At 51.4% G+C, this 26,494-nt stretch overlaps 2 protein-coding genes across 6 annotated transcripts; one reads left to right on the top strand and one right to left on the bottom strand.

Annotated features, from left to right (window-relative positions):
- Positions 1–209: 209 nt before the first annotated feature.
- On the bottom strand, positions 210–8,031 carry SAE1 (SUMO1 activating enzyme subunit 1). Of its 2 annotated transcripts, XM_075738663.1 has the most exons (9): positions 7,872–8,031; positions 6,153–6,264; positions 5,137–5,310; positions 4,135–4,277; positions 3,831–3,930; positions 2,278–2,383; positions 1,541–1,685; positions 743–812; positions 210–450 (listed from the first exon to the last, which is right to left on the bottom strand). In XM_075738663.1, the coding sequence occupies exons 1-9, from the start codon at positions 7,970–7,972 to the stop codon at positions 358–360; spliced, it is 1,044 nt and encodes a 347-aa protein (XP_075594778.1). In that variant the 5' UTR covers positions 7,973–8,031; the 3' UTR covers positions 210–357. The 2 variants fall into 2 exon arrangements, with proteins under 2 accessions (XP_075594778.1, XP_075594779.1); XM_075738664.1 differs by lacking the exons at positions 743–812; positions 1,541–1,685.
- Positions 8,032–8,475: 444 nt separating this feature from the next.
- Positions 8,476–25,079, top strand: ZC3H4 (zinc finger CCCH-type containing 4). Of its 4 annotated transcripts, XM_075738656.1 has the most exons (16): positions 8,516–8,799; positions 12,045–12,202; positions 14,049–14,308; positions 16,825–17,038; positions 17,499–17,609; positions 17,850–18,072; positions 18,759–18,904; positions 19,052–19,148; positions 19,251–19,396; positions 19,764–19,877; positions 20,085–20,196; positions 20,608–20,717; positions 20,870–21,228; positions 21,456–21,820; positions 21,999–22,250; positions 22,795–25,073. In XM_075738656.1, the coding sequence occupies exons 3-16, from the start codon at positions 14,199–14,201 to the stop codon at positions 24,234–24,236; spliced, it is 3,801 nt and encodes a 1,266-aa protein (XP_075594771.1). In that variant the 5' UTR covers positions 8,516–8,799; positions 12,045–12,202; positions 14,049–14,198; the 3' UTR covers positions 24,237–25,073. The 4 variants fall into 4 exon arrangements, with proteins under 4 accessions (XP_075594768.1, XP_075594769.1, XP_075594770.1 ...); XM_075738655.1 differs by lacking the exon at positions 12,045–12,202 and having other exon boundaries at positions 8,514–8,799; XM_075738653.1 differs by lacking the exons at positions 12,045–12,202; positions 14,049–14,308 and having other exon boundaries at positions 8,476–8,799; positions 22,795–25,079.
- Positions 25,080–26,494: the final 1,415 nt, after the last annotated feature.

The following is a 26,494-nucleotide window of genomic DNA, read 5'->3' as shown; positions in this document are numbered from 1 at the left end:
GGTGTGGGGTTTGGGGGTTCCTGGCATTTTCAGGGGGGGTACAGGATTTGGGGTCCATGGCTGCAGCATTTTGGGGGGTCCATGGGGGCTGGGGGGTTTTGGGGTACAGGGGTGGGGGTCCAGGGGATTTGATGGGGGGGGGGGGGGGGGCATGTTTCCAGTGTTACCTCAGACCTTCCAGCAACAGCTCTAGCCCCAAAATAAACCAATTTTTAGAAAGAAGGTTTTATTAACCCCCCCCCCCAAAAAAAAAAATAAAATCCCATACAGAACCACGGGGTGCCCGACCACACCCCAAATTTAGCCCGTTACCGCTGCAGAGGCGAAGGGGGTGTCACCAAACCCCCCCCCCCGAGCTCAGCTGGGGCCCAGACACTCCACGATCCCGTTGCCTTTGATGCCGTCGAAGAAGAAGAAATTGTTGTGGGGGGGGTCCCGCTGGGACAGGGCCTGAGTGGTGAGGGGGGGGATACGGGGAGGAAAATTCGGTTACCGGTGAATTCGGGTTCACCCCGTCACCGAAAAAAAAAAAAAAATTAAATAAATAAAAATCAAGTCCAGTGTCGGGGAACACAGATCTGCAGGGATTTATCCAAGGGGGTTTGGTTCCTCTCCGCAAAATGGGGTGAGGAAGCGGGTTTTTGGGGAGCAGAGGGGAAAGTGTGCGCCATGCAGATGCCTCCCCCCCCCCCCCCCAAAACATTGTGACACCCCTCCCCGGCAAAAAAAAATCATCTGGTACCTTGACCACCTCCTGACCCAGGACGCCTCCGACCACGGCGCAGACAGGAGCCATTTCGGAGAAGCAATAGCTGGAAGGAAGGAAGAGAAATTCAACGGCAAAGTCCGGAGATGCCAGGATTTGCCCCCCAAAAAAACCCCCCAACTTTTTGGTCTGGCTAAAACACCGCGATTTTACCCCAAAAGGAGCCGGCGGCGGCACGGACGCGACACCGGCGCGTGTCCCCCCCCCTCACGGGTTTCGTGCCACCCTGCTAAAAATAAGTCCCTCGAAATGCCGGCCCCGCGTCTCCGCCGCGGCGCATTCCCGCCATTCCTGGTGGGCAGCGTGTGGCAACATGCAGGCAGGGACGGGGAGTTCCCGGTGAACGTGCCGGCAGGGGGGTGCAAAAGGGACGCCCCCCCCTCCCTGTCCCAGGGTTCGGTGTCACCGTGAGGACACGGGTGGCGGGGACGGGGGATTTCTCTACACCGTTGCGGTCCCGGCGGAGCCGGCTGGGATCCTGCCGGCAGAGAGAGCCGGAATCTGGTCCGGCGTCAAGCCCACGGCACCAACGGCCTTGGGGAAGGCGGTGAACCTCCTCCACCGAGCCGTTAATCTCCCCCCCGCCGGTGAACATGACCCAGAGGAAGAGCAAGGACGCGCGGGGCAGGTCACCGCCGTCGTCCTCCCGGTGAGATTCACGGTGAAATGGGTGTCAGGAGCTGCCGGAGCTTCTCTGGCACCCGGCGATCCGGCGGGAAAGGAGCAATAACGGCTGGACAAGGCACCGGCGATGCGCTCGGCTCCTCGCCGTACCTGACAAATTCATCCGGCAACAGGTCGGCGCTGACCCCCAGCCCCTCCAGGACGTCGCGGCGGATCTGGAGCAGCAGCTTCGAGTCTTCGGTGTAATTTTGGGGTGAAGGATCCCGGCCGTTATCCGTCCGAAACTTCAACAGCACTGGGAGAGGGAGAGAGAAAGAGAGAGTCACTGCGCTGCCAGCTCCGGAGCTGTCGGGAGCGCTGCCGGCAATTTGGGAAAGCCGAGAGGAGCAGCAGCTCTGTCACACTGAAGCAACTGTAAAGCGGGTTCGGGAAAACTCGCGTTGCCATCCAGCGCTCCCAGCTCTTCCCGAAGCTCCGAAATGCCTCGGCAGGAGCCACCACGGGAGCCGAAAGCTCCCGGCAAAGGAGAGTGACGAGTAAACATGGCCCGAGCCGCGCGGCAGCGGCTGACGGGGCACTTCCGTACCAGGGAGAAGGCTGTTTCCAGTCGCCCAGGTATTTTTAGCTCCCTGGTGTTATGGTAAAACTCACCAAAAATAAAAAAAAAAAAAAAACCAAAAACCCAAACCCCGGAACACCTCAAAGGCAACAACAGAAATAATCAAAAGCTCGTTTTCACCACAGGAAGCAACTCATACTCGCTCGCCGCGCCAGATCGTGGGCAGCTCACACCTGGTTTGATGACTGGACGAAGCTGAATTTCCCCGACGCCGGTAGGGAAAAGCAGCGGCGGGGCGGGGGGGCGGAATTAAGAGGCAGGAAATTACCTTGGAGAAGGAAATAATCCGACGCGGTGCGTTTCAGAGCAGCCTTCGCCTTCTCCCCGCTCCAGTCGACGGCCAGAGCTTCCTTCAGCTGGCAGAAAACCACCCGCTGCGAGGGGAGAGAAAATATCAGTGGATATGGGGGGGGGGGGATTATTTGCCACGAGGGCAGAGCGAAGCCCCCCACATCCCGGGTGGCGTGTCCCCCCCGCCGCTTCTCGTTCAGCTCAAGGGGACGAGCACGAGAGCCGGGCTGCGGAAATGAAAAAAATAATTGGGGTTTGGGGTTGGTTTTTTTTTTTCCCTACGTAGGGGCAGGAGGGAGACGGGAGGAGAGCGAGATCAACTGAATTTTTACGGAAGGATCTCGGCGTCCAGCACGAACACGTGGGACAGCGTCTCTGCAAAGCTTAAATCAACAGGAGGACGTCTCAGTGACCCGGCTCTCCTAATTAAAATGTTTTAAGGTAACGCTAATAGCCCTCAGGGTTTACTGAGCGTAAACGCTGGAGTCTTTGGGGGAAAAAAAAAAACCAAACCAAACCCCAAACCAAAACGGCTTCGAACCTCAGAAGTATTAATCGAGGGAGTTGGAAACTCTCCCCGACGTGAATCCCGTACGGATACGGGGAAAGGCTTGGCAGAACCCCGGCCCTCTCTCGGCACGCGGGCTCTGGCATCTCAGAAACGGATCTGGAGGAATTTGCCGTATCCGAAGCCGTCGCGCTCGGAATCGCCATCCTCCCAAATCGCGGGAGGGCGACAGCTGGTTCCATCGGCATCCCGGGGAATATTCCCAGATCTTCCGAGGGGGAAGCTGCACCCTCTAAGCGAGGAGGAGGAGGAGGAGAAGGGGGGACAGAGAGGGACACAAAAGGGCGTTAATCTGCTGGCTCAGCTCGCATTCTCCTCATAGCCAGATAAAGTCCAGGGGATTTCCACTCCTCCAGTTAAATTTCCAGCTGGGAAACCAAAACAATGCCCAGGCCGGAGGCATTTGAATGTGAAAAGGTTTCGCTTTGGAGCAGATTTTGACCCTCCCCAAGATGTGGAAAACCTTCCCAGAGCCGGGAGTCCCAGTTAAAGGGAGCTCAGCTATCAGTTGACAGCAGCAACAATACAGCTTTTATGGCCTCAGTGACACACAAAAAACCAGAGCTCCCCAGTTAAGGCTATTAAAACTCCCCTTCCCCCACCAAAACCAGTATAAAAGTGCTTTATACCAGTAGGGTCACAGAGGAAATAAGAAAGCAATGAGGTGGAAGCACCCAGATTTGGGAAATGGGGGTATGTATCCCCCCCACCCCCGCAAAAAAAAAAAAAAAGCCTTCTCTGGGATTAAATGAAGCACTTGTGGAGGTGCAAGGAGGGAACAGCAGTGCGGGATGAAGGTCCAGCCGGTGAGATGCCAAAAACTCACCGGGAAGCCGGCAGAAGCCGCCCTGCTGCGGCTAAAACGCCGCTGAGCTGCCTGGGTAAACTCTCTGGCACTCCCTTGGCCGAACCGACACACACTTTGGGTCTCGGAGGTCTCCACAGGGGTTTTTTCCACTCACCTTTTTCACCATGGTGGTCTCAGACGAGTCCAGTTTGGCTTTTTTGGTGTCCGGTCCGTCTTCTACGCCCGAGCTGACTTTGGTCACCTTGGTTTTCTCTCTACGGGGGAAAAAATTAAGCTCGCTTTGAGAAATCCCAACCTCTGTCTGCGCTGCTCAGCGGCAAAGGGGTTTTTACGACTCCTAAAGATTTAAAATCTCCAAGAACCCAAGAGCAGGCGGCCTCCCTGAGGGGGCGAAGGCAGCCGAAACACCGATGCCCCTTCTCCTCTCGTCCACTCGCTTCCCCCCCCGACCAACTCACTCCACGAACTCGTGTTCCCCGAGGTCGGCAAACATATAACCGTGGTAGCCGAAAACATCGCCGGTGAAGAACTTGACGCTGTTCTTGTGGCAAATCTGGTCGATCTTCACCATAACATCCCGGGAGCAGCAGGTTAGACAGACCTGAAGGAAGAAATTTGGAGGTTTAACTTCCCTTTCCCTCCTCGTGGGGTTATTAGGGGGGTGTTTGAAATCTTCCCTGCCTTCTTGGGGAAGCTTCCAGGTAGATTTGTCGTTTCATTCACAGTGGGGCACAGCTCTCAGGGTAATTATCAATTTTCCCCACCCGTTTACACAGGCTAATTCCAGCAGCCTCCGCGCCGGGGATAATTAGGAGGTTAGAGGATACGGCATCCCATTTCCGGATAACTTTGATGGGAATTGGGCGGGGGGGGGGGACAGGACACAAAGCTAAATACGAGTGTTTTTAAAGCCGAGGACCTGAGTGGGATACGTACCCTGGGGTAGCTCCCCGCAGGGCCACGTTATTATAATCAGCGCTTTACGTTCCCTGCAGTCAGGCAGGGAAGGCAGGAACAGGCAGCTGATCTGCAGGAGCTACAAGACCTGGATGGAATTCCTCCTCCCCTTGCTTTCAGAGCCGCTGCCGGATTTTTCACCATCCGGCAGGAACGCCGAATTAGGAAGCGGCGTCGGCTGCGGTTCCTACACCTACCAGCCCCATCGAACCCAATTTAAAAAAAAAATAAAAAAAAAAATAAAAAAGCAGGCAGCAGGCAGCCGCTGCCTGATTTGACCTACGGAGGAGACCAGAAGGGGAACAGATGCCACCAGGCAACTCAACCTGTAACCGCAGCATGAAAACTCGTGCCGACAACAGGCAGGCAGCTGCCCGCGGCTCAAAGATAAGACGCTCTCAGCGCTAACGCAATCAGAATAAAAGAGCAATTAGTGAGAAGACTTAATAATAAGTCATCAAGCCCCTTCTCCTCCGACCTTTCTCTCCCCCCGCCGCACGTACTGCGTCGAACTGGGTGAAGAACTCTTCGGGCTTGCTCTCCACGTTCTCGGGGTCAGCTTTTACGTCCACCATGGGATTGAGGTTCTGCGCCCGTTCCAGCGAGGCTTCGGCTCTGTTGCGGCCCAAGGAACCCACGGGGATGAGGAACTGAGCTCTCGTGTCCTCTTGGGAAACCTGAAATGGGAGAAAAGAGTGAGATGAGTTTTCCCATGGACTCAGGCGGGGTGGGAAAAGCCCCCGAGGAGAATTACAGCGGGTGCTGCGCAAGCAGGAACAGCTTGCCTGGAAGGGAACAGCTAAGCGGTGCCATCCTCGCCGCAGGAAAACTCGTCACGAGACAACCAGAGGGGGGGGGAAAAAAAAAAAAAATCTCTGGTTATTTTGCACTATTCTCCAATCCCCCACAGCTTTGTAGCTCGCTTCTCCCCTCTCCCGAGGTCGCAGCTCCCTCTTGCGCCCGAGGAGACGCCGCGCCATGACCTAGAGGCCCCGTTCGCGTCAGAAACGCGTTCAGCTGGCAACGGATCGGGAATTAAAACCCACCGCAGAGTCTGTTGAGGGGTTCCGGGGTCCACGTGACTTGTGGCAGGAGCTTTGAGCCCCACATCTGTTTCACACACGCCTGCCAGCCCCAGATAAACACGGGAAGGGGCTGTCCCGACGGAGACAGACGGGAGAGGACTGGGTGGAGAACTGCTAACCCCGAAGCCACGCGTCTCCAGAAATAAGCTGGCTTCTCAGAACGGGGTGCAGCACCCGAGGACATCCGGAAAGGGACAGGGGAGGCTGCGGTTCAGCCCCTCCCCAGCTTGAGAACAGGCAGAGGAGCGCAGCCTGGCATTCAGCTGCCACGTGAATGACTGGGAACGCAAACTCTATATGCCCCGAAACGGAATAATTTCACCCCAAGCAGAATATTTATCCCAAAAAGAAGCGAGCGAGTCCTCCAGCATCGACACCGTACTGCACCGGGGACGGTTTAGGAGCTTTACTAACCAAAGCTGCAAGCTCCTCACCTGCTGATGGTCCAGCATGGTCAAGCCTTTAACTCCTGCCAAGATGAGATTCTTGGCCACTTCTGCTCCGAGACCCTTCATCCCCACCAGCAGCACCCGGGAAGCTCGTAACCTGCGGCAGAAACACCGGGTCAACGTTAACGTGAAGGGGAATCGACACTCGGAGGGAAAACGTGGCGGAAAAATATGGCTGGACAGGAAAGTTGTGCTCCTCAGCAGCCCTGCCTGGGAAAAAGCAGGTTGAAGACAATTTGGAAGTCTGTTATTGATTAGACTGTATCGGTTTTCCGACAAAATTGAGTTTACTCAGCACCAAGCAACAATTTGTGCCGTTAAACAGAGTGACTCCTGCTTTTTGGGCCTATTTCGCACTCATTTTTATCTGCGTCCAGCAACATCACTACGTTCATCTTCGCGTTTTGGGGTTGTTCCACCTCCTCCCGAACAAACCCCATCACTGCTTCTCGAGGAACACCTAAGAAATTCAAAACAGGCAGAAATCGGGACAGGCTGTAGAAAAGGACCACAAAAATTAACTTGAAAGCTGAAAAAATAAGTCTTTCTAGAGAAAACAGGGGCTGAGCAAGAGGGTTTCTAGCAGGGAAAGACCCAAGAACCCGGCGGGTGGGAGCAGATGCTTTGCAATTCCAGCTGGGAACGAATCAGAACCCATTTATCTTTTTTTTTTTTTTTTTACCCCCCCCAGCTTCAACTCCAGGAGGCAAAAATTTCACCCAAACGTGCACTACAACAGGTTTGGCTAAGCCTGAGTTTTGCATGGGGTGAGGCAGACACCCCCCACAAGCCCCTGTAGACCCTATATGCTTATGTACCCACTGCCGACCCCTCTCTGAAGTTGCTACAAAGCTCTTGAGGGCCTCCCGCAGCAGCTACAGTCGCCACAGAAGCCCCTACAGGGCCCTCCCACATACTGTAGGGTCCCCATAGGCCCCCACAAGTTCCTACAGGACCCTCCACAAGCTCCTATAAGGCCCTATGTACGGCCCTCCAAGGCCCCCCCCCCACATTGCAGGGTCCCTACAGACCCCTATAGAACCCCCCTCACTTTGCAGACCCCCTCCCAGCCCCTATAGGGCCCTCCACAAGGCTCTCCAGGCCTTTATAGCCCCCCCCAGGCCCCTCCATCCCCACCCCAGCTCCCCTCACATTACAGGCCAACCCTCCAGGCCCCTATAGGGCCTGCCACGAGCTCCTATACATCCTCATAAGGCCCTCCAAGGCCCCCCTCACATTGCAAACCCCGTCTCAAATTGCAGGGCCCCCTCCAGGCCCCTCACAAGCTCCGACAGGATCCTTCACGGGCTGTGGGGCCTTCATAAGTCCACCCAGGCCCCTCTAGGGCCGCTCAGAAGTTTCTCCAAGCCCCCCCCCCCCACCCTATAGGGTCCCCACAGGCTGTGGGGCCTCCATAAGTCCATCCAGGCCCCCATAGGGCCCCCCAAAAGCGCCTTCCGAAGCTCTATAAGGCCCCCACAAGCTCCTAAAAGGTCCCTCACAGGCTGCAGGGGCCCCATAAGCTCATCCAGGCCTCTACAGAGCCCCCCCCCCCCAAAGCCCCTCCAAGGCCTCACAGGGTCCCCGCAAGCTCCTACAGGGCCCCTCGCAGGCCGCAAGGCCCCCTGCCCCCTCCAGGGTCGCTCAAGGGGGGGGGGGGGGGGGGGCCCTCCGGTTTCCCCAGCGGGCCCAAGCCCCACTGACCGCTTCTGGGCTTCGAGCCCCCACAGCCGGATCTGCCGGTCATATTGTGCCGCCTCCTCCTCGCTGATGCCGCCGGGGCCTCCCTCCTCCTTCTCCACCATCCCGTCGCCGCCGCCGCCGCTTCACGGCAGCGCCCCCTGGCGGCCCGCGCAAAAGCCAGTGCTGCACCCGGCACCGTTACACGTCCACCGGGGGGGGGGGGACGGGACGGGGAGAAACCACCCCTCCGGCACGGAGAGCTCCCGCGGTCCCACGCCGGAGTCCCCTCGGGAGAACTACCTCGAGTGGCGTCTCCCGACGTTTGTTCCCCGTACAGGAGCGTGCGGCCGCATCGCTCGGCCTAGGGATCTCCCCGTGCGCGCTTAGTTGCGCGCACCCCCCCCCCCCCCAGTTGGACTCGTCCTGGCTTCACCTCCTCGACACTTTTCGGACATTCCCGCCATCTCCCGTTCACCTTCGGCAATCTCCGGCAACTTTCGTTAAGGAACTGTGTGCGGGGGGGGGGGGGGGCGCTCGTGTTTTTCCGGCACCGCTCGTATTTTTCCGGTATCTCTCGTGTTTTTCCGGCAGCGCTCGTGTTTTTCCGACCTCCTTCTGGGGCGCTGCCTCGGCGCGGCTGCGTGCCGGCGGGCGCCATTTTGTGTGCCTGCCCGTGGAACGCGGGGCGGGCGGGCGGATAAGCCGGGCCGGGCCGTGCCGAGCCGAGCCGACCCCCGCGCTGTACAGTGACTGTGCCCCCCTTGTTCGCCCCCCCGCCCCTCTTGCCCATGGCCGTGGAGAGCCCGAGTGTCCCCCCCGCCGCCGCTGCTTCCCCCCCCAGCCCGCACTCCACCCCCCCTTCTCCGTCCTGCCACCACCACGACAGCGGCAGCTGCAGCCTCCCCCGGCCGCCGCCGCCGCTCCAACACCACCACGGCCCGGACGAAAGGTCCAGTAACCGCCTCTCCCGAGAGCCTCTCTGTCTGTCTGTGTCTGTCTGTCCGGCTCGCCGGACCAGGTTTGGGGGGGGGGTGGGAAACGCGGGGCGACCGGTGGTGGGGGGCCGGGGCGGGAGGAGGTCGGAGGGGGGAAAGGGCCTGAGGTGAGCGGGGGAGCCAGGGCGCAGGCCTGAGGCGGGCGGCGGGGGGGGGGGGGTAGGCCCGGCTTTGGGGAGGGGGGGAAGCGGGGCCCGGAGGAGGGGGGGGGCTGTGAGGAGGAGGAAGCTGGGACAGAGGCAGAGACAGCGGGGGATATTTTTTTTTTGGGGGGGGGGGGGGGTGTCCTGGGTAGAGCAGGAGGCCGAGGGAGGAGGAGGAGGAGGAGGCCGCGGCCTGGGTAGGGCCGGGCCCTGAGGGCAGCGCAGGGCCTGGGGTACAATGGGGGGGGGTTTGGGGGGGTGTTACGAGAGGAGCGAGGTGCTGGAGGAGGCCAGGGAGAGGGGTGGGGGGCTCCTAGCTTTTTGGGGGGCTCCTAGCTGCTTTTTTTGGGGGGGGGTGGGGTGGGGTCCTTAATGAGGTCTTTAATGACGTTATTTCTCCCAGGCAGCGCTGGCCTCATTAACGTCCCCTTTGTCTCCCCGCTGCTTCTTGAAAAAATATTAGTTGGCTCAAATAGGGAGCGCAGGCCAGGGGGGGCAGGAAGGTACCGAGGGTTGGGGGTACGAGGGGGGTGTTGGGGTGCAATAGCCTCCATCATCCCCCCCTTGATAGAGAAAGGCTCACCTCCAGTGCTCCCAGGTATTAAAGTTTTTTAAAAAATATATATATATCCTCCAGAAAGCCCCTTTTTCCTCTTGAGATGTATGTAAAGCACCTTCCCCCTCCCCAAAACATAACTTTAGCCATTTCCTTTATTAGTAGGTTTTTTTCCTTAGTTGAAACCATATAGCCAGAAAGTATGGGCAAAAATAAACAGCTTAAGCATGTATGTCTGGGGAAAAGAAAAAAAAATATATATAAAAAAGAGCGAGGTTTGCTGCCTTCCCACTCCCCTGGAGGGCAGGTGTGCAGTGCAGAGAGCTGCTTTTATGCATTAGCATGCCTTTGTCTCTGAGGAGGTTTGTTTTCCATGTGATGCAGGGTTGGGTTGGTAAGTAAGCTCTTTTATTGAATAATTAAATTAGACCTTTTCCTGCCTTTTCCCTCTCCCCACCACCAAATAAGTCCTGAGTTCGTCTGCAGGGTACGTTTGGCGTAAGCAGTGAGTTGATACCGTGTGTGTACAAACCAAGCAGAATACTCCCCCTTTGTAATGACCGATAGAGTTGTGCACCCCGCCGATGTGAATGTTTAAAAGACAAAAAAAAAAAAAAAAAAAGTCACAAAAGCACACAATTTACTCCCAGATATGTCTGTTGTGACGTTTCCAGGTGAAATACCTCGGTAAAACTCATACCACTCTGACCCTTGATGCCATCTAGATGTAGGATGCGGATCCATTGCTTTGTCTGCAAACTCCATCCTCATTCCATTACGTTGACTGTAAACCGGCTGCCCCTGGGTGCGGGTCTGCCCGTAAAGCAAAAAAAAAAGTTGTAAAAAAAGTTTTGTTAAAACAACTCCAAAGTGTGTCAAAAAAGAAAGAAACAAAAAGGTGGCAAAAGAAAGCACTGTTTCCCAAATGTCATCACACATTTTTCCCCCATCCCCATGTACAGTCTCATGTCGGATAATTAGCAAAATTGAAGCGTCGACGTACAGTGCAAGCACCCAGTTTGTTACCAAATCTCGTTAGCGTCCTTTGATTTTCCTTCTCCCTTTCTTTTCCTTTTGGTGATCAGGTGCGTTACGAAAAGCTCCATTTTGTTCCTCACTCTACCTCACACGATTCAAGTTCGAAGTAAGAACACCATGCACAGGGTTGGGTATTTCTCCCCGTTCCCATCCAATTAGTTTAATTTCTCGGGTTAGTTTTTCCTGGAGACCAAACCCACACACTTTCGCCCTTTTTCATCCAGCTTACGTTGTTCTCAGGTGGAAAAAAAACCCGCCAAAACCCAGTGTTTCCTCTAAGCACACCGATACAGTTGTGTGAAATTGTGATGGTTTGTTTCCCTCTTGTCTTTATTGCCTAAAAAAACCCCCCCAAAAGGTGTATACATCTGCTTAAACTGTAAAATAATGCAAGCACTTCTTGTAGTAAATTAGAGGGCCTTTCATTACAGATTTAATTGCATTCCAGAAAGAGGTTTTCCCATAAACCAATATCCAGTGATGTCTTTTTCTGCCTTTTTGTCGCTGTTTTTAAATGTTTTATGACGGGACCCTTACGGTTCCTGCACCTTCCATGGCTTAACTTTTACCACAAAGTCATAAAGCTGGGATATTTTTATTTCCCCTTCGATCAAATGCTCACCATCAGAGCTTGAAAGTGTTACTGGTCTGGCCAAAATGTTCAGAGTGGGACCTCATAGCATCGATTTTTCCTCCCCTTAATGTAATTCAATTAGTAAGTTTGTTCTGTTAATTTTACTAAATGTACATACGTGTTTGACTTCCACTCCTGATCCTGGAAAAATCCAAATTGTTTTTTGATTATCTGTTGCTAACAGCATAAGTTGGATTTTTTTTAAATCCGTACCGAGATGAGTTGGAAAGGACAGATGTGGTAGAAAAGAAAGAAAATAGGCTGCTGGAAAACTTGAGGTTCATTTTCTCCCTTTTGAGGGACGGAAGAACCAGGAATTGTTTGCATGTCAGGAGTTTTCAGGGATTGTACTGCCAAGTTTACAGGAGTTGTTGAGTGGTTCCATAAAGCAAGTAGTAATTCTTTTTTAGATAGTTAAATATTAGCAGTAGGAATCAAACTTCTTGTCTGTGGCTTTTCCTTGTGCCTTGCTTCCCCTGACCCATTTTTAATTGGGTTCAGCCTCCTCCTAATGCTCACGATTTGCTAGAGATTACCTTTTTTAATCGTGCAAACATGCAGGCGGGCATTTAACATCAATACTGCGAGTAGCTCCTTGGAAAATCGGAGCAACTTCTGATAGCGAAGCAAAGCACCCGCCAGGAATTTTTTTTTTTTTTTTTTTTTTTTTTTTTTTTTTTGTGCAAGGACTGGCTTGGGTTTTTTTTTCTTTCTAAGAGCGTAATTGTTCGGCTGAGGCTCCTTGGGTCGAGCGAGGCTTTGTTATACCGGGTTAAAGGAAAGGCTAAAGCAAATCCCAGACCCCAGCGTGGTTTTTTTTTTTTCCAGGGCCTGGGACGTATCCCGTTGCTGTGGCATCAGCCATGCTGTGGCAGCGAGGACGTCAGCGCTCAGCGTTAGGATTTCACTGAAGGATTTGGATAGGAGGAGCGGGAAGGAGCTAACCTGCAAGCAGAATTAGCAGCTGAGTCGAGCATGTTCCCCGAGTAATCTTTGAGTTGTGACCCTTGAAATAGCCCTTCAAAGTTTCCTTTAGTATAAACATTGCTTAAAAACACAGGTTTTGGGGATGTCAGGAGGATTCGCCCCGATTACAGCCAGGAGTGGGCTAAATGAATCTCTCACAAGCCTCTTATAAAACTCTACGACGTATTTGTTACCGTAAATGACAAAAAAACCCCAACCCAAACCCCATCTATATGAAAGACAGAAAAAAACTGATAAATTTTAATGACTTCTGCCCCAGTCTGTGCAGTTTGAATGAGGCAGCGTGGCCCCGCTGCCTTCAAAGCTGCGCTTCTTTTATTTCTTGATTGATGCATTTCCCCTGGTTTCCACTTGGAATAAAATGTAAAGCGGCCGCGCTGGCAGGCCAGAGGAGAGCTTAGTTCCTTTGGGATTATTCTGGAATAATCAGTGTTTTGGTGAAAGCATAGAAATCTTTGCTGAATAATTTTCTCTGGTGTGGAACGCGCAGGTGTGATGCTAGGGTAGGATATGTTTCCTCCAAGCAAGTTGTTGGCGAGGCAGCAGACTTCTGCTGAACCATTAAATAGGTGATTAATAACTTTTAGCTGAGGTAGCGGTCACTCTGAAGAGCCTGGCCTTGTGTTTTCCCTAGAAAACCTTCAAATGAGCAAAACCTACACGTCTATCCTAAAAAGAGCAAAATTCTACTTAAAAGCAGCGCGATACCCCTGCCCTGTTGTCCACGTGGAGGGATCTGCTTTTAAATCCTGCTTTGAAATAGGTTGTGGGGAGTCGCTCTCTGCCAAAAAACCCGCTCCCCCCTCGAGTTTAGCCAGTTGATTTATGGTTAATTTTCAGGTTTTACTTGGTTTTACCACGCTTACGTTTTTAATTTGCCATCTGATCATTTCTTCCCCCCTCCCTCAAATACATGAGATTGTTAAAAATCAACTTTAAACTCTCTTGGTTGCTCAGCTTGAGGCAGAAGCTGTTTATCCTAACGATACAGCTTAGGTCCCCGTCAAGCATTTTACTTAAAATCACGTAAAATTAGAAGCGAACATTCGCTTCTCGTGAGATTAAATCACCTGCGTTTGCAATCTAGGGTCTTCCAGAGTGTTTGCACTTTATTTTCAAAGCTTTCCGGAACAAAAACAACAAAAAAAAAAGTATTTTCACCTCCTCTGCCCTGTGCTTTGCATTCCTCAAAGTTAAACCGAGATCTGCCTCTGTACACAAACCCCCTCCCTGCTTTTTCGGTGTCCGTGAATCCACTCCGGCAAAACCAGATCACGCACCGGGCGGCCGATTTCACGGTCAGCTGCACCTCTTGTGCAAAAAAGCCGCCGGAAATTTTTTTCCAGCTATTAAATCCGGGGGTTTTTTTATAAGGGTGTTGTATAGAAGTTACTCTGAGGTATGTATCTGTAGAGAGCAGGTGAGAGCGCACAAAGCTCTTTCTTTTCTTGAAAATAGTGAAGAACACTGGTGTTTTTCTGAGGATGGGAGCCGAGAGTTTTATTTTCGACGGGGTTTCTTTCAGGTGTAATGAGCAAGGAGCAGTAATATCTTTACCAGGTTTAGAACTATAACTGAGGGTAAATCTGCTGTCTAGGCCACTCGTTTGTCACTTCGTTACGCTCGTTTCCAAATTTAAAGCCGCAGCTGTGTAAAGTGACATTGATTATTTTAAGATAATATTTTAATTCTTGCGCTGCTCTTCAGTGGCCAAAATAGCAAAAAAAAAAACCCTACTAAATTTTCTCCCAGCGCGGTCGTTCTTACTGTTTTCCCCGTAGCAAAGCACTCACGCTCTCGTTATGGCAGGAAAACGATTGGAAAGGGCTTTTGTTTTTTTTCCAGGCGTCGTCACTGCCGTGTTACGTCATTGCCGTGGCGCTGAGGTCACAAACGCCGCACGGCAACCGGCGAGAGTCATTCCGCGAGGATGTGTGCTGTGCCGGGGACCGTTCGCTATAGATCAGGCGGTCAGGAGCGATAGGAAAGCCCGAGATGAGCGCGGATTTGGGGAAGAATTTTCCCCCAGTCAGTGTTTTCTGCAGTACCAATAGTTGGTTAACAGACATGGCTTCTTCACCACGTACCCGCAGCGACTCTCCACGGTGAGCCGTCCCCCGAAAATGCACGACGTCGCTTTAATTGCTTTTAATTTTTTTTTTCCATCCAGCCTCAGAAATCGTTTGGTTGCTTTCAAACATCCTCACTCACCCGTTGCCGTATTTGAAATGACTCCGTTTCGTTGTGTTTAAAACCGTTAGGTGAATACAGTGTTTTGGTAATACTTGCCTAAAAGTTTTCAGAGCGCTTTCCACATGCTAAATAAGCCCCACGGTCTCTCTGAGAGGTCGGTGTATCATTTCTGGCCCAAACCTACTCAAATCCAGGAGAATTGGGAGTTAAAAACCAGCAGGAGATGATACTGCCCGTCTTAAGATGCATCTAAGCGTCTGTATAAACGTGGTTTCTCAGACTTTCCTTCTTTAGGAGATGTGTGTGTTGATTAAATAATTAATCTGTGAAACAGCGACCGTTTTGATGGTTCGGCCTGGTCCCGTCTCTCGGTGCTTTTCGAATAATCTTTGCGACGGCCAAAAAATTTTTTGCGCTTAGTTTTCAGGAGCCTTTTTGGTCCTCGTTTCTGTAACCACGGCAAATTTAATAATGCGATTGTCGATCGGGATGCGGCTCCAGGAGCGTAGTCTCCTCTAAACCTTGATATCGAACCAGAACGACTCAAGGCAGGGTAAAAGCGCCTTGTGCTATCCAAAACGAAGGGTAATTATTGCTGAAAATTGCAATTAAGGTTAGCGACATGCGTTTTATTTCTCTCTGAAGACGGGGAGCAATTGCGATCCCCAGCCAGTGGGGACTCCTGGGAGAGGGTAAACGATGCTGATTTTGGTGGAGCGATGCCGAAGGGAATAGCCATGAGAGGTTTTTTCCCCGCAAAGACGCACGGTGTGAGGGCATTTATGGGGTCGCAGCGGGCTTTCTAGCAGCTCCTTGGGTCCTACAAGCCTGTCGCATGCCCGGGCTGAGCTGCGTCAGTGTTTCGCTTCGCTGTGCTCTCTAGGCTGCTGGAAACTGGATCCAGAAACCTGGTGGTATTTCTAATTTGAAATCCATTTATTGATGAACCTGTCCCTCTAGGAAATGGAGAGAGGCTTTAACAGGACTTTTAAGTATTTAAATGCACAACTATTTTAAATTCTTGTCCGTCAGCTTGCTTTGTTTCTGTTCTTCACCTCGGCTTTGTGCAGAGCGCGAGTTTCTCAGGTCTTGTTCCAAGATTGATCTCGCTCAACACAAACACCTGAAGGATGCTGCGTTCTTGCGATGGAAATCATTTCCACCCCTCCTCGCCTTTAAAACTTGTTTTTACACCTGGGAATTACACGTCACGTTTAAGAGCTTCATGAGTAATACTTAAGTGAGCTTGATTTTGGAGCTGGTCTGTTATTAAAATGCTGCAAGCGCAAACAAAAACGAGACGGGAGCTTTGCATCAGAGTCGGACCGGGTGGCTGGATCCGACTGTTTGCTCTCCACGATGCTGAAACATCCCTAGGGGACTGTTAATACTGGGGGGTTTTTTTGTAGTTTTTTCAATGTATTTGGGGAAATAATTCAGTTTTTCTTGTGGCTTTTTTTTTTTTTAACATAACCTGAGGTTACCAACAGCTCGGAGCTTTTTCCGAGAGGCTCCTGCGTGCCATTCCTAAACCTCATCTCAGCTTCCAGACTTCCCTGAGAGCTACCGGGCAGCGGCAGCTCCTTCTTCCTTCTCCGCCACGTGCAGCACAGCGCCGGCACGGCATGGCACGCTCCTAAATTGCTGTTTGTGAACGACTGTGATGTATATAAACCGGCCAGCGTTTTTGGTTTTAATTATAGCTTAAGTGAAAAGGGAGGAGGAGACCCCACTCTTGTTTTAAATCACACAGCGACAAACTCAGGACCTGTTGGAAGAGAGGGAACACGCAAGGGAGCTGATTGAACTCGTGCCGTGCTACACTTTTAATCTGTTACGAGGTTGTAAAAAGTTTCTCGGAGTAATTTTTAATTTAATTTAATTGAGGAATCCTCTTGAGGAAGTTGCAGATGTGCTTTATCACCCCTGCTAACCACAACTGTGGGTGAGTGGTAGCAGGAGAAAGTGGAAATAACTGGGCACGCAGCTCTAGATTTGGCAAACCAACATGATATTTACTTATTCTTGTCTTTTAGAGGACCGGTTGTTTTGTTAAAACACCGATTTCAGTTCTTGGAGTAGACAGAGTGTTATATTAAAACACCAATTTCCATCCTTGAAGTGGATTTGCACTAATTTCATGTGAAGGTTGTACACCGTAATGTCGTGGCTTCGGTTTGTTGTTTGCGAGGTGCTTCTTCGCCGTGTTTTAATTCCGGGCTGACTAAGAGCTCGAGCAGATTTCGCTGGCAGAGGTGACCAGAAATGGTATTTATGATCAGATATTTAAAACCACAGTAAATAGGAATTTGTGAGCACTTTGGGAACCGAGTGCGTGGCTGGCTGGTGAGCAGAGTAAGCAGGTTGTGGGTTTGGGGGTTTTTTTTTGTTGAATAAAGCGAATTAAATGTGTCTGTGTGCTTTACAGGGAGGATGGAGAACTGGAAGAAGGGGAGCTGGAGGATGATGGAGGGGAAGACACACAGGATCCCTCTGAATCTCAAGAGAGAGGTCGGAAGGAAAAGGGGGAGAAGCATCACAGCGATTCAGATGATGAGAAAGCCCATCGACGGATGAAGCGCAAGCGTCGGAAAGAGAAAGAGAAGAGGAGATCCAAGAAGAAAAGGAAATCCAAACACAAGGTGAGCCATGCGCTGCTTTTGTTTCCTAGCTCCAGTCTGCCTTCCTCTGCCATCAGACATCTCCAGGGAATTCCTCCTCTAACATTACTACGGGTAGTTTGAGGCTCTTCCCCTAATGATAGTTGCGAGGTGGGAGCGCTCGCGGGGTTTCTTGGGGTTCAACTCCTTAACGCCTTCCTCCTCTGAGGAATCCGAGGTCTGCAGGTGGGATAAAAATACTACAGCGCTTTCTTGTCCATCTGAGCCTGCAGAACGGGAAGAAAAACAGGTTTTTATTTAGGGAATTACTTTGTGAGCGTTCTTACCTCAAAAGGGGATTGTAGCCTGCCGAATTTGCAAAACCAAAGATGTTTGTTACTGAAGTTCGAGGAATTTTTTGGAAGCAAGAGAGAGATTTCGTTGTGTTGTGTCAGAGCTGGCCTGTAATAAAACTGCACCGCGGGTTTTCCTTGCCTTGCAGCGCCACGCTTCTTCCAGCGATGACTTCTCTGATTACAGCGAGGACTCGGACTTCAGTCCCGGTGAAAAGGGACACAGAAAATACAGGGAATACAGCCCTCCCTACTCTTCCGTAAGTACCTGCCAGCAGATGGGGAAACTGCTCTCTGGTTCAGAACTGCTGCAAGAGTTGAGCACAGATCTTGCTCCATCTACGAGCCACACGCTTTGGCTCTGGTCCTTTAGCCTGTTTATTTTTAACCTAGTTATTTAAGGATTTTTTTTTTTTTTAATGATTTTTAAAAATTAAGTCATGATATTAAGCTTGATACATTCCCTTCCTTTATCACTAACCTCTCTGTCTTTCCCAAAGTCCCACCAGCAGTATCCGTCCTCTCACAATGCTCCCATGCAAAAGAAGAGCTACTCTAAAATGGAGAGTAAAAATTACGGCATGTACGAGGACTACGAGAATGAAGAGTACGGTCACTACGAGGGGGAGGAGGATGAAGATATAGGGAAGGAAGATTACGACGACTTTGCAAAAGAGCTGAATCAATACCGGCGAGCGAAGGAAGGCTCTCACCGGGGACGAGGTACGTCTAAACGTTCCTTTTTTACTACCATATCTCTGAACATTCGTTACCTGCAGCTCGTTTAGCTAATCTGCGACCAAATAAGGCCCGAGAACGTGCAGGAAGCTTCATGAAGCTGAACTGCTCTGCCTGCACGAAGCCTTGCCTGCACTAAACCGCTCATCAGTGTTAGTCTGGGAGAGGGGAAAGTGTTTTTTTCCTGTTTTTCGCTCCGAGGGGAAAGTCCAGATCCCTGCGGATAATTAAACGTTTCAAATAAGCGTTATACTTGCTAGCGTAGATCGTTTTAAAAGCACTTCAGTGGTTGAAAATAGAGAAAGTAAAACAAAAGCTTGATTTGAAAGGAGAATGAAGTCGATTGACGGCATAACAAGTTGGACATCATCACATCTGGAGCACGCAGATTTACACTACCAGCCTAACGCACCTGTGCGGCAGCTGACGTGATCACACAGCCTTGTTTTTTGGTTTTTTTTTTAAATATTATCATTTGGCTTCTTAAAAATCCGGGGTTTTTTAGACTATTAAAAACTGATTGACTTAGAAACAAGTTTTTAAGATGCTGGTAATGCCGTACTGAAAGGTTATCATTTATTTTCCCTTGTCTGGCACGTTGTTGTGCTGTTTTAATGTACCTGAGAGGTGAAACTCAGCCCAAAGCTGATCCCATCCCTTTGCTTTGCCAGGTGGCCGTGGCCGAGGCAGAGGGTACCGAGGACGAGGAGGCAGAGGAGGAATGAGAGGAGGCCGAGGCATGGGCCGAGGAAACCGAGGGCGAGGCAGAGGTGACCACCCTGAGGAAGAGGAGGAGATGTATGACGAAGAGATGGAAGTAAGTACCGAGTTTCCGAGCTGCTCCCCGGAAATCACGGAAACAAAATATTATTCTTTTTCACGATCGGGACGTTTGCATTTGAGGGAGGGGACGGGCTGCGTTTCATCCCCGCTCGCTAAAGACACTGATCTTTCTCGTTCACAGTATTGCGATAACGAGGAGCCCATCATCGATGACGAATATGACGATTACTCGAAAGAGCTGAATCAGTATCGCAGGAGTAAGGAGAATCGTGGACGGGGTGAGTGGGGTAGTGAGCTGTGCTGGGGGGGTTCCTGCTTTCTGCTCCCTCACAACGTTTTACGGAAGGAGAGGAATTAAAAACCAGGACATGTATTTTCAGGTTTAAATCGAGGACGTGGTCGTGGCCCCAGAGGAAGAGGAAATAAAGGAATGGGCAGAGGACGAGGCAGAGGCGGAAACAGAAGTGGCATGGGGAAAGGTGGTGGAATGAACGAGGACGACGATTACTATGACGAGGACATGGGAGTGAGTAGCTCTTTGTTGTCTGATGCAGTGCCGGATGCACCTCCTTTCCCTCTTTCCCCCCGTAAATCCAGCCGGGCTTCGAAGAAAGCCTTCGCAGGAGCGAAAAAACCCAAACGGATCTTCCTCAGGATTTACAAAAATTGAAGGGGATGGATGTGTTGGATTCTGATCCATTGACAGGTTCCTCGAGCCGCGCTCAGGAGCCTGCTAGGCTCAGCGCACTCGTCTTTGCCGCCCTTTTTTCATCCCAAATCTCAAGTGTTTTTCCTTCTCGGAGCTGGCTGCGTAAAAAGTTTTAATTTCTTTGTGTGATCTTTTGCTTTATATTTCAAATTCTTTGTCAACTAACGTAATGTGCTTTCGATAGGATGGAGGAGGTGGTGGAAATTACCGGCGGAACGACCACGATAAACCCCACCAGCAGTCGGATAAGAAAGGCAAAGTCATCTGCAAATACTTTGTGGAAGGCAGGTGTACCTGGGTAAGGGAATAATTCACGAATATTCCTGTAGATCTCTTTTATACGCACAGAGAACCGTCACTGAAGCATAAGGCCCAGGTTTTAGTGGATTTCAGGGAGGGATTCACCCTTACAAAGAGAGTTTTGTAAAGAGTTACGCATCTCCCCGTCCGTCCTAGGTGTGTTCGCGCTTCCGCCTGCTCACGCTGTCGTGTTCTCTCTGAACAGGGCGACCACTGCAACTTCAGTCACGACATCGAACTACCAAAGAAACGGGAGCTGTGCAAGTTCTACATCACTGGCTACTGCGCCAGGGCTGAAAACTGCCCTTACATGCATGATATCCTTTTGGTTTTTACTGTTTTCTTAAGCCAGCCTTAAATCAGTCTCGTTTGCTCTGCATAAATGCATAAGGGGCGGGGGGGGGGGGGGGAAAGGCCGTTCCTGGGTAACACGTGCTCCGCTGACAGCCTGCACGACCGGTGCTGCCGACAACCTTCCCGGTTCCCTCTTAGTCTCAGCTTTCCTGTTGAAGAAATTAAATTTGTGGCTGTTGGGCGTACGGGAAAACCTGACGGGAAGGAAAACGGGGTGTTTCTGGTGACGGCAGTTTAATTTCAGTGTCGCGACCAGGATGATTTCCAGCTTTAAAAGCTGCATTTCAAAGTGAAAAGCATCTGTTGCGTCTCTGGCTGTAGGAAGAGCTCGGGGTAACTCCCAGTTGGGATTTATTCTCCTTAATAAATGATACGCGACTTCCCTTGCAAGCTCTACCACACCACGGGCAACTGTATCAACGGGGATGACTGCATGTTTTCTCACGATCCGCTCACAGAGGAGACGCGGGAGCTTCTGGACAAGGTAAAGGGGAAGCGTCGACGTGGTTTCAGCTCCGTTTTTCTTCCCGTGGAAGTGGATCCTGCAGGTGGAAAGGGAGGGAGAGGTTTTCTGGAGCGTGTCGATCGGCAGAGCAGCTCCGTGGATTTGCTCTGAACTCCTTTTTATCTTCTCAGATGCTGGCGGATGATGCGGAAGCGGGCGCGGAGGATGAGAAAGAAGTCGAAGAACTAAAAAAACAGGGCATTAATCCTCTTCCCAAACCACCCCCTGGGGTCGGCTTGCTGCCCACGCCTCCTCGTCCTCCCGGACCGCCGGCTCCGACGTCTCCGAACGGAAGACCGATCCCCGGAGGCCCTCCTCCTCCTCCGCCGCCACCGCTTCCACCGCCGGGGCCGCAGATGCCGCCACCGATGCACGAACCTCTGTCGCCGCAGCAGTTGCAGCAACAACAGGACATGTACAAGAAAATTCCCTCGCTCTTTGAGATCGTCGTCCGACCGACCGGGCAGCTGGCGGAGAAGCTGGGCGTGAGGTGAGTGTCAACCATCTCCAGGGAATGGGGACAGGGACGGCGATGGCAAATTTTTATGTCCAACCAGGAGCTTTGCCCTGACGGTGGGGGCGAACACGTAGAAAAGAGTTTTCTCACCATTTTTAGGGGTCCGGGCGCGGGCGCTGCTGCTCGGAGAGCCCTGGGTCCATCCCTCCGGAAGCGGAGCACGCCTGTTAAAGCGGATTTTCTTCTATTTTCTCTTTCAGGCACCCGGGTCCGCCTCCCCCCAGGTTCCCCGGGCCAGGAGGACCCCCAGGACCAATGCCAGGACCCATGCACCCCGATATGCACCCGGACATGCACCCAGACATGCACCCAGACATGCACCCGGACATGCACCCCGACATGCACCCGGACATGCATCCGGATATGCACCCGGACATGCCGATGGGCCCGGGAATGAATCCCGGCCCTCCGATGGGTCCCGGACCGCCTATGATGCCCTACGGACCGGATGATTCCCCCCATTCCGGCATGATGCCGCCCGTTCCACCAGCGCAAGGTTTTTATGATAATTTCTACCAGCAACAAGAAGGTCTGGAGATGGATCACGGAATGATGGGAGACCCAGGTACGTCCCAAGGATCTACCGGGATCGGCTCTTAGATGCTTTGCCGGACACGCCAACCCGGAGACGGGTTGTTCCTGGCGTGCCCCGGGCATGGCGGCAGTCCGAGATGGGAGAAAAATTGGGTTATTTTTCACAGCTTTGAGATTTTCTTTTAATATTGATGATCTTTACTCGACAGAAGACTACGGTGGTTACGAGGATATGGAAGGACCTCCGGGAGAGCACATGTTCCCTGATCCGTCCTTGGATCATGATGCCTTGTGTGAAGGAGGCCCTCCCGGCTTACCGAAACCGCCGGGCAGCATCCCCGATTTTATGCCGTCGGCACAAAGAGCTCTTTATTTGAGAATCCAGCAGAAGCAGCAAGAGGAAGAGGAGAGAGCTCGGAGACTTGCCGAGAGCAATAAGCAAGAACGCGAAAATGAGGAAGGCAAGTGGCAAAATCCAACGTGGGAGGGGGATAACTTGGATCCGCTTCGGTTTCTACCCTCCCAGAGGTGTGATCTCTGAAAAAAAGAGGGGGCCGTCGGAGAAACGGGGGTGTCGGGGAGGGATCGTTTAAGGGAACGAGGAGCCCCGGTGTCGAAAGAGCGCGTTGCCGGTGAAGAAACGAGTAGGTCTGCTGAAAAAAAAAAAAAAATGGGAACAGCTGGCCAGAAGGTGAAGGAGATAAGGTTGGTGGCTTAAATTGTGGTGAAATTAGTCTGCTGCAGACAGGAGGAAGAGGAAGAGAGGGATGCTTACGGCTCTCTGGGAATTTGTGGTGTGAAAACAAGACCCCGGAGGCCAAAGCTGTCACGCGTAGTCGTGTCCCCGCCCTCCCCCCGGTTCGGCAAAACGCGGGAACGGTCGGGAGTTTGAGCGGCATTGGGTTGAGAGGGGAGAGGGGCCGCGTTTTGGGGACGTTCTCGTCAGCGTAACGGTTTGACCGTGCTTTAGTTGCCTTTTATCAGCTGTTTTCTCCCTCCTCCCAGGCGATACCGGTAACTGGTATTCCAGTGACGAAGATGACGGTGGAAGTAGCGTCACCTCCATATTGAAAACCCTAAGGCAACAAAGCTCCGGCAGATCTCACATCCAACCCTCCCACGGAGAAATCGGACCACCCTCCGGTGTGAGCGACCCTCGCCTGCAAAAATCCCAAACAGGAGGAAGCGGTCGTCCTGCCGATCCGCGGTTACGGGATCCCAGGCTTTCCCGAAACGCGGACCTTTCCGTCCCGTCTCTTCCCGGGGATTTGGGACCCACTGACCCCAGACTCGCACGACACATTCCCTCCTCCGCCCCCAAACCAGAAGTTCCTCATTCCAGCGTCGGCGGCGGTCCGAAACCTTCCCTGCTCCCCGACGAGGAGGAAGGGGAAAGAATTCTACGGGATAAACCGGTCAACATCCCCGTCGATGCTCTCCCGGGCCATTCCCTGCGGGATCCTCGCTCCCAACTGCAGCAATTCAGCCACATCAAAAAAGACGTCGTCCTCAACAAACCCAACTTTGCCCGGATGATCCTGTGGAGCCCAGAGGATCTGATTCCGTTACCGATCCCAAAGCAAGAGTTTATTCCCGTTCCGGCAGCTCTTCAATCCATGCCTACCCTCGATCCGCGTCTTAACAGACCCCAAACGGGTCTTTCCGATCCCAGGCAGAGGGGGGGAACGGGAGACGCCGGTTCTTCTTCGGGTACCGGTCTCCCCGATTTCGAGCTCCTGTCGAGGATTTTAAAGACTGTGAACGCGGCCGGCAGTCCATCTTCCAGCCAGAGCGACAAACCCAGCGACCCTCGGATGCGGAAAGCCCCCGCCGATCCCAGATTACAAAAATCTACAGAAACGGGAATTTCTCGAGTTCCTAAAACCTCAGATCCGGCATCTGCCGGCGATACCGCCCCGGCTATCGCTCCCTACGACCCTCGGCTGCTGACGGCGGGCGGGTTGAGCAAAGGCAGCGGGCAAAGCAGCGTTCTGAGCGCCATCAGTTTGTACGATCCCAGGACTCCGAGCTCGGGCAGCAAAGCTTCCGAGTCTCCTAACGAAGCTAACTCGTCCTCTAAATCCTCAGATTCCGTCAAAACCACCGGCAAAACCAAGGAACCCCTTTTCGTTCGACGTTCGGCGTTGGATCAACCCGAATCGGAAAAATCGAACGTCGAATCCGCTACGGACAGGTACAATAGTTACAACCGACCTCGTCCCAAAACCGCCGTCGTTCCCCCTGTCCAAGAAACGACCCCCCAACCCGGGGTACACAATCTTCCGGTTCCTTCGGTTTACGGTATGGTTAAACAAAGCGCCAAATCCGGATCGGGAAGTCCTTTCGCGGGAAACAGTCCGGCGCAGGACAGCGAACAGCAAGACGCCGCTTCCCTTAAAGATGTCTTCAAGGGTTTCGATCCCACGGCTTCCCCTTTCTGTCAGTAGTATTAAAAAAAAAAAAAACCCGACAAAAAAAAAACCACCCCAAACCTACCCCAAAAAACCAAACCCTGACTCCGTGCATCGAATTAGTCGGTAATTTGATTTCTTTTTCGGGTTGTTTTTTCTTATTTTTGGGGGGTTTCTTTTTTTGTTTTAATTCCGTTAGCGTTCACTTTAGCCATATAACGTGTATAGAAATCCCGGGTTCTGCTGTAACTAAAGCGAATTTCCCGAATCCCGTTTTAAAAGAAGAATCAAACTCCCTCTGTGATAACAACCAGCGTTTTCTATATTTTAGCGCTTTTTTCCCCCAAAAAAACCACCCAAAACCTGATCGAAATCATCCGGGGGGGCAAAAAAATGCTTCAATCTCCGCGTTTCAAACCTGACTTTTCTCCGGAAAGGCAAAATTTACCGCGATTCTTAATTTCTTGCTTTGAAAAAAAAAAAACCGCGCGTCGATGGCTCACGGGTGTAATTTTTACAGCGGAATTAACTAAAAAAAAAAAAAAAAAAAAAAAAAAAATCTTTGTATTATAATCTTTTTCTAAAATTCTGCTGTGGCGAACGGGAGTAACCATGAAGAAAAAAAAAACCCACAAAAACCCCCCCAAAAAAAACCCAACGAACGCCCATGTGAAAGTGGGGACGGGGTGTTTCTGGTTTCTTTTGATTCTCTTTTTTTGTTGTTGTTGTGGTTTTTTTTTTAGTGGAAGTAAATATTTTTATGCCCTTTTTTTTGGAGATTTTCGAGACAAACGGGGTTTCGAATCTCTAAAAAAAAGTGACAAAATATTTACAGCCCTCCCTCCGAAAAAAAAATTGAAAAAAAAAAGGAAAAAAAAATATTATTATATTATATCTCAAATCAGATTTTGTAACCAAAAAGGGGATTTTTTTTTTCCCCAAAAACAAAAGGCTCGGAGGTTCTCAACGCCTTTTTTTTTTTTCCCCCCATTCTGGAGAGAAAAATGGGATTGGAAAAGGGATTTAAAACCCCGTTCTGGCTGGAAAAAAACACACGTTGAAAAAAATCACCGTCACCTTTTTTTTGGGGGGAAAAAAATCCATTTCCGAGCAGCCAGCTCTATCAGCGTGCAAAAAAAAAACCCCCCAAAATAGTTATTTTTCAGCGATAAATCGATTTTTTCTTTTTTTTTTTCATCGCTCCTTCAAATTTACGATGGGTTTTTCTCAACCCGTCGCCCCACCTAATAATTTTTTTCCCCCCCCTCGGCGTTTGGAGCGTCCGGGGGGGGGGGGGGGGGGTAGGGTGAAAAAAAAAAAAACCCACCAAAAAAAATACAACTGAATTTTTTTGTAAAATGATTTATTATTATTATTATTTTATTTTATAGGGATTTAAAAAAAATTACAAAAAAAAAAAAATATAATAAATCAGCTATCGAAGCCGGTCGGGGGGGGGGTGGGGGGGGATTATTATTTTTTTTTTTTTTCCACCTGCCGGAGATTTTGAAGAAAAGCAGTTGTAATAAATGTGTAAATAATTGTTTCGGAGTCGAGGTCGTTGATGGAAATACCCGGATTTTGCCCCAAAATTTGTATTTTGGGGGTGGGGTTTGGTTGGGGGTTGGTTTTTTTTTTTTTTCCCCCTTTTGTTTCCCGTTTTTTGGGGTTTTTTTTTGGCGTTATCTTGCGAATTCGGATGGTTGAGCCTCGGCCACCTGGGGTTTCGGGGTGCAGGTGGGGGTTTGGGGGTGCAGGTGGGGGGTTTGGGGGGGTTTTGGGGGGGGTTGGGGGGTGTTTCTAGGGGGTTTTGGGGTGCAGGTGGGGGGTTTGGGGTGAATCTGTGGGGTTGGGGGGTTTCTAGGGGGTTTTGGGGTGCAGTTGGGGGTTTGAGGTGAATCTGTGGGGTTTTGGAGGGGTTGGGGGTGTTTCTAGGGGGTTTTGGGGTGCAGGTGGGGGGGTTTGGGGTGAATCTGCGGGGTTTGGGGGTGTTTTGGGAGGTTGGGGGGGTTTCCAGGAGGTTTTGGGGTGCAGGTGGGGGGGTTTGAGGTGAATCTGTGGGGTTTTGGAGGGGTTGGGGGTGTTTCTAGGGGGTTTTGGGGTGCAGGTGGGGGGTTTGGGGGTGAATCTGTGGGGTTGGGGGGTTTCTAGGGGGTTTTGGGGTGCATGTGTGGGGTTTGGGTTGAATCTGTGGGGTTTTGGGGGGTTTCTAGGGGGTTTTGGGGTGCAGTTGGGGGTTTGAGGTGAATCTGTGGGGTTTTGGGGGGGTTGGGAGTGTTTCTAGGGGGTTTTGG

The sequence above is a fragment of the Balearica regulorum genome, chromosome 34 (genome assembly GCF_011004875.1).
Source record: "Balearica regulorum gibbericeps isolate bBalReg1 chromosome 34, bBalReg1.pri, whole genome shotgun sequence".
NCBI classification, from domain to species: Eukaryota; Metazoa; Chordata; class Aves; order Gruiformes; family Gruidae; genus Balearica; species Balearica regulorum.
The sequence above is the reverse complement of the archived record's forward strand: the minus strand, read 5'-3'. Positions and strand labels throughout refer to the sequence as shown.

Excerpts from the sequence above, each read along its gene's own strand:
- ZC3H4 (XM_075738653.1), top strand. The coding sequence starts at position 8,639 with ATGGCCGTGGAGAGCCCGAGTGTCCCCCCCGCCGCCGCTGCTTCCCCC. Across the intron at positions 18,073-18,758 it reads AGGCTCTCACCGGGGACGAG|GTGGCCGTGGCCGAGGCAGA; the intron begins GTACGTCTAAAC and ends TTGCTTTGCCAG. Across the intron at positions 20,197-20,607 it reads AAACTGCCCTTACATGCATG|GCGACTTCCCTTGCAAGCTC; the intron begins ATATCCTTTTGG and ends AATAAATGATAC.
- SAE1 (XM_075738663.1), bottom strand. The coding sequence starts at position 7,972 with ATGGTGGAGAAGGAGGAGGGAGGCCCCGGCGGCATCAGCGAGGAGGAG. Across the intron at positions 2,384-3,830 it reads AGACCACCATGGTGAAAAAG|CGGGTGGTTTTCTGCCAGCT; the intron begins GTGAGTGGAAAA and ends CTCCCCTCGCAG. Across the intron at positions 451-742 it reads TGGGTCAGGAGGTGGTCAAG|GCCCTGTCCCAGCGGGACCC; the intron begins GTACCAGATGAT and ends CTCACCACTCAG.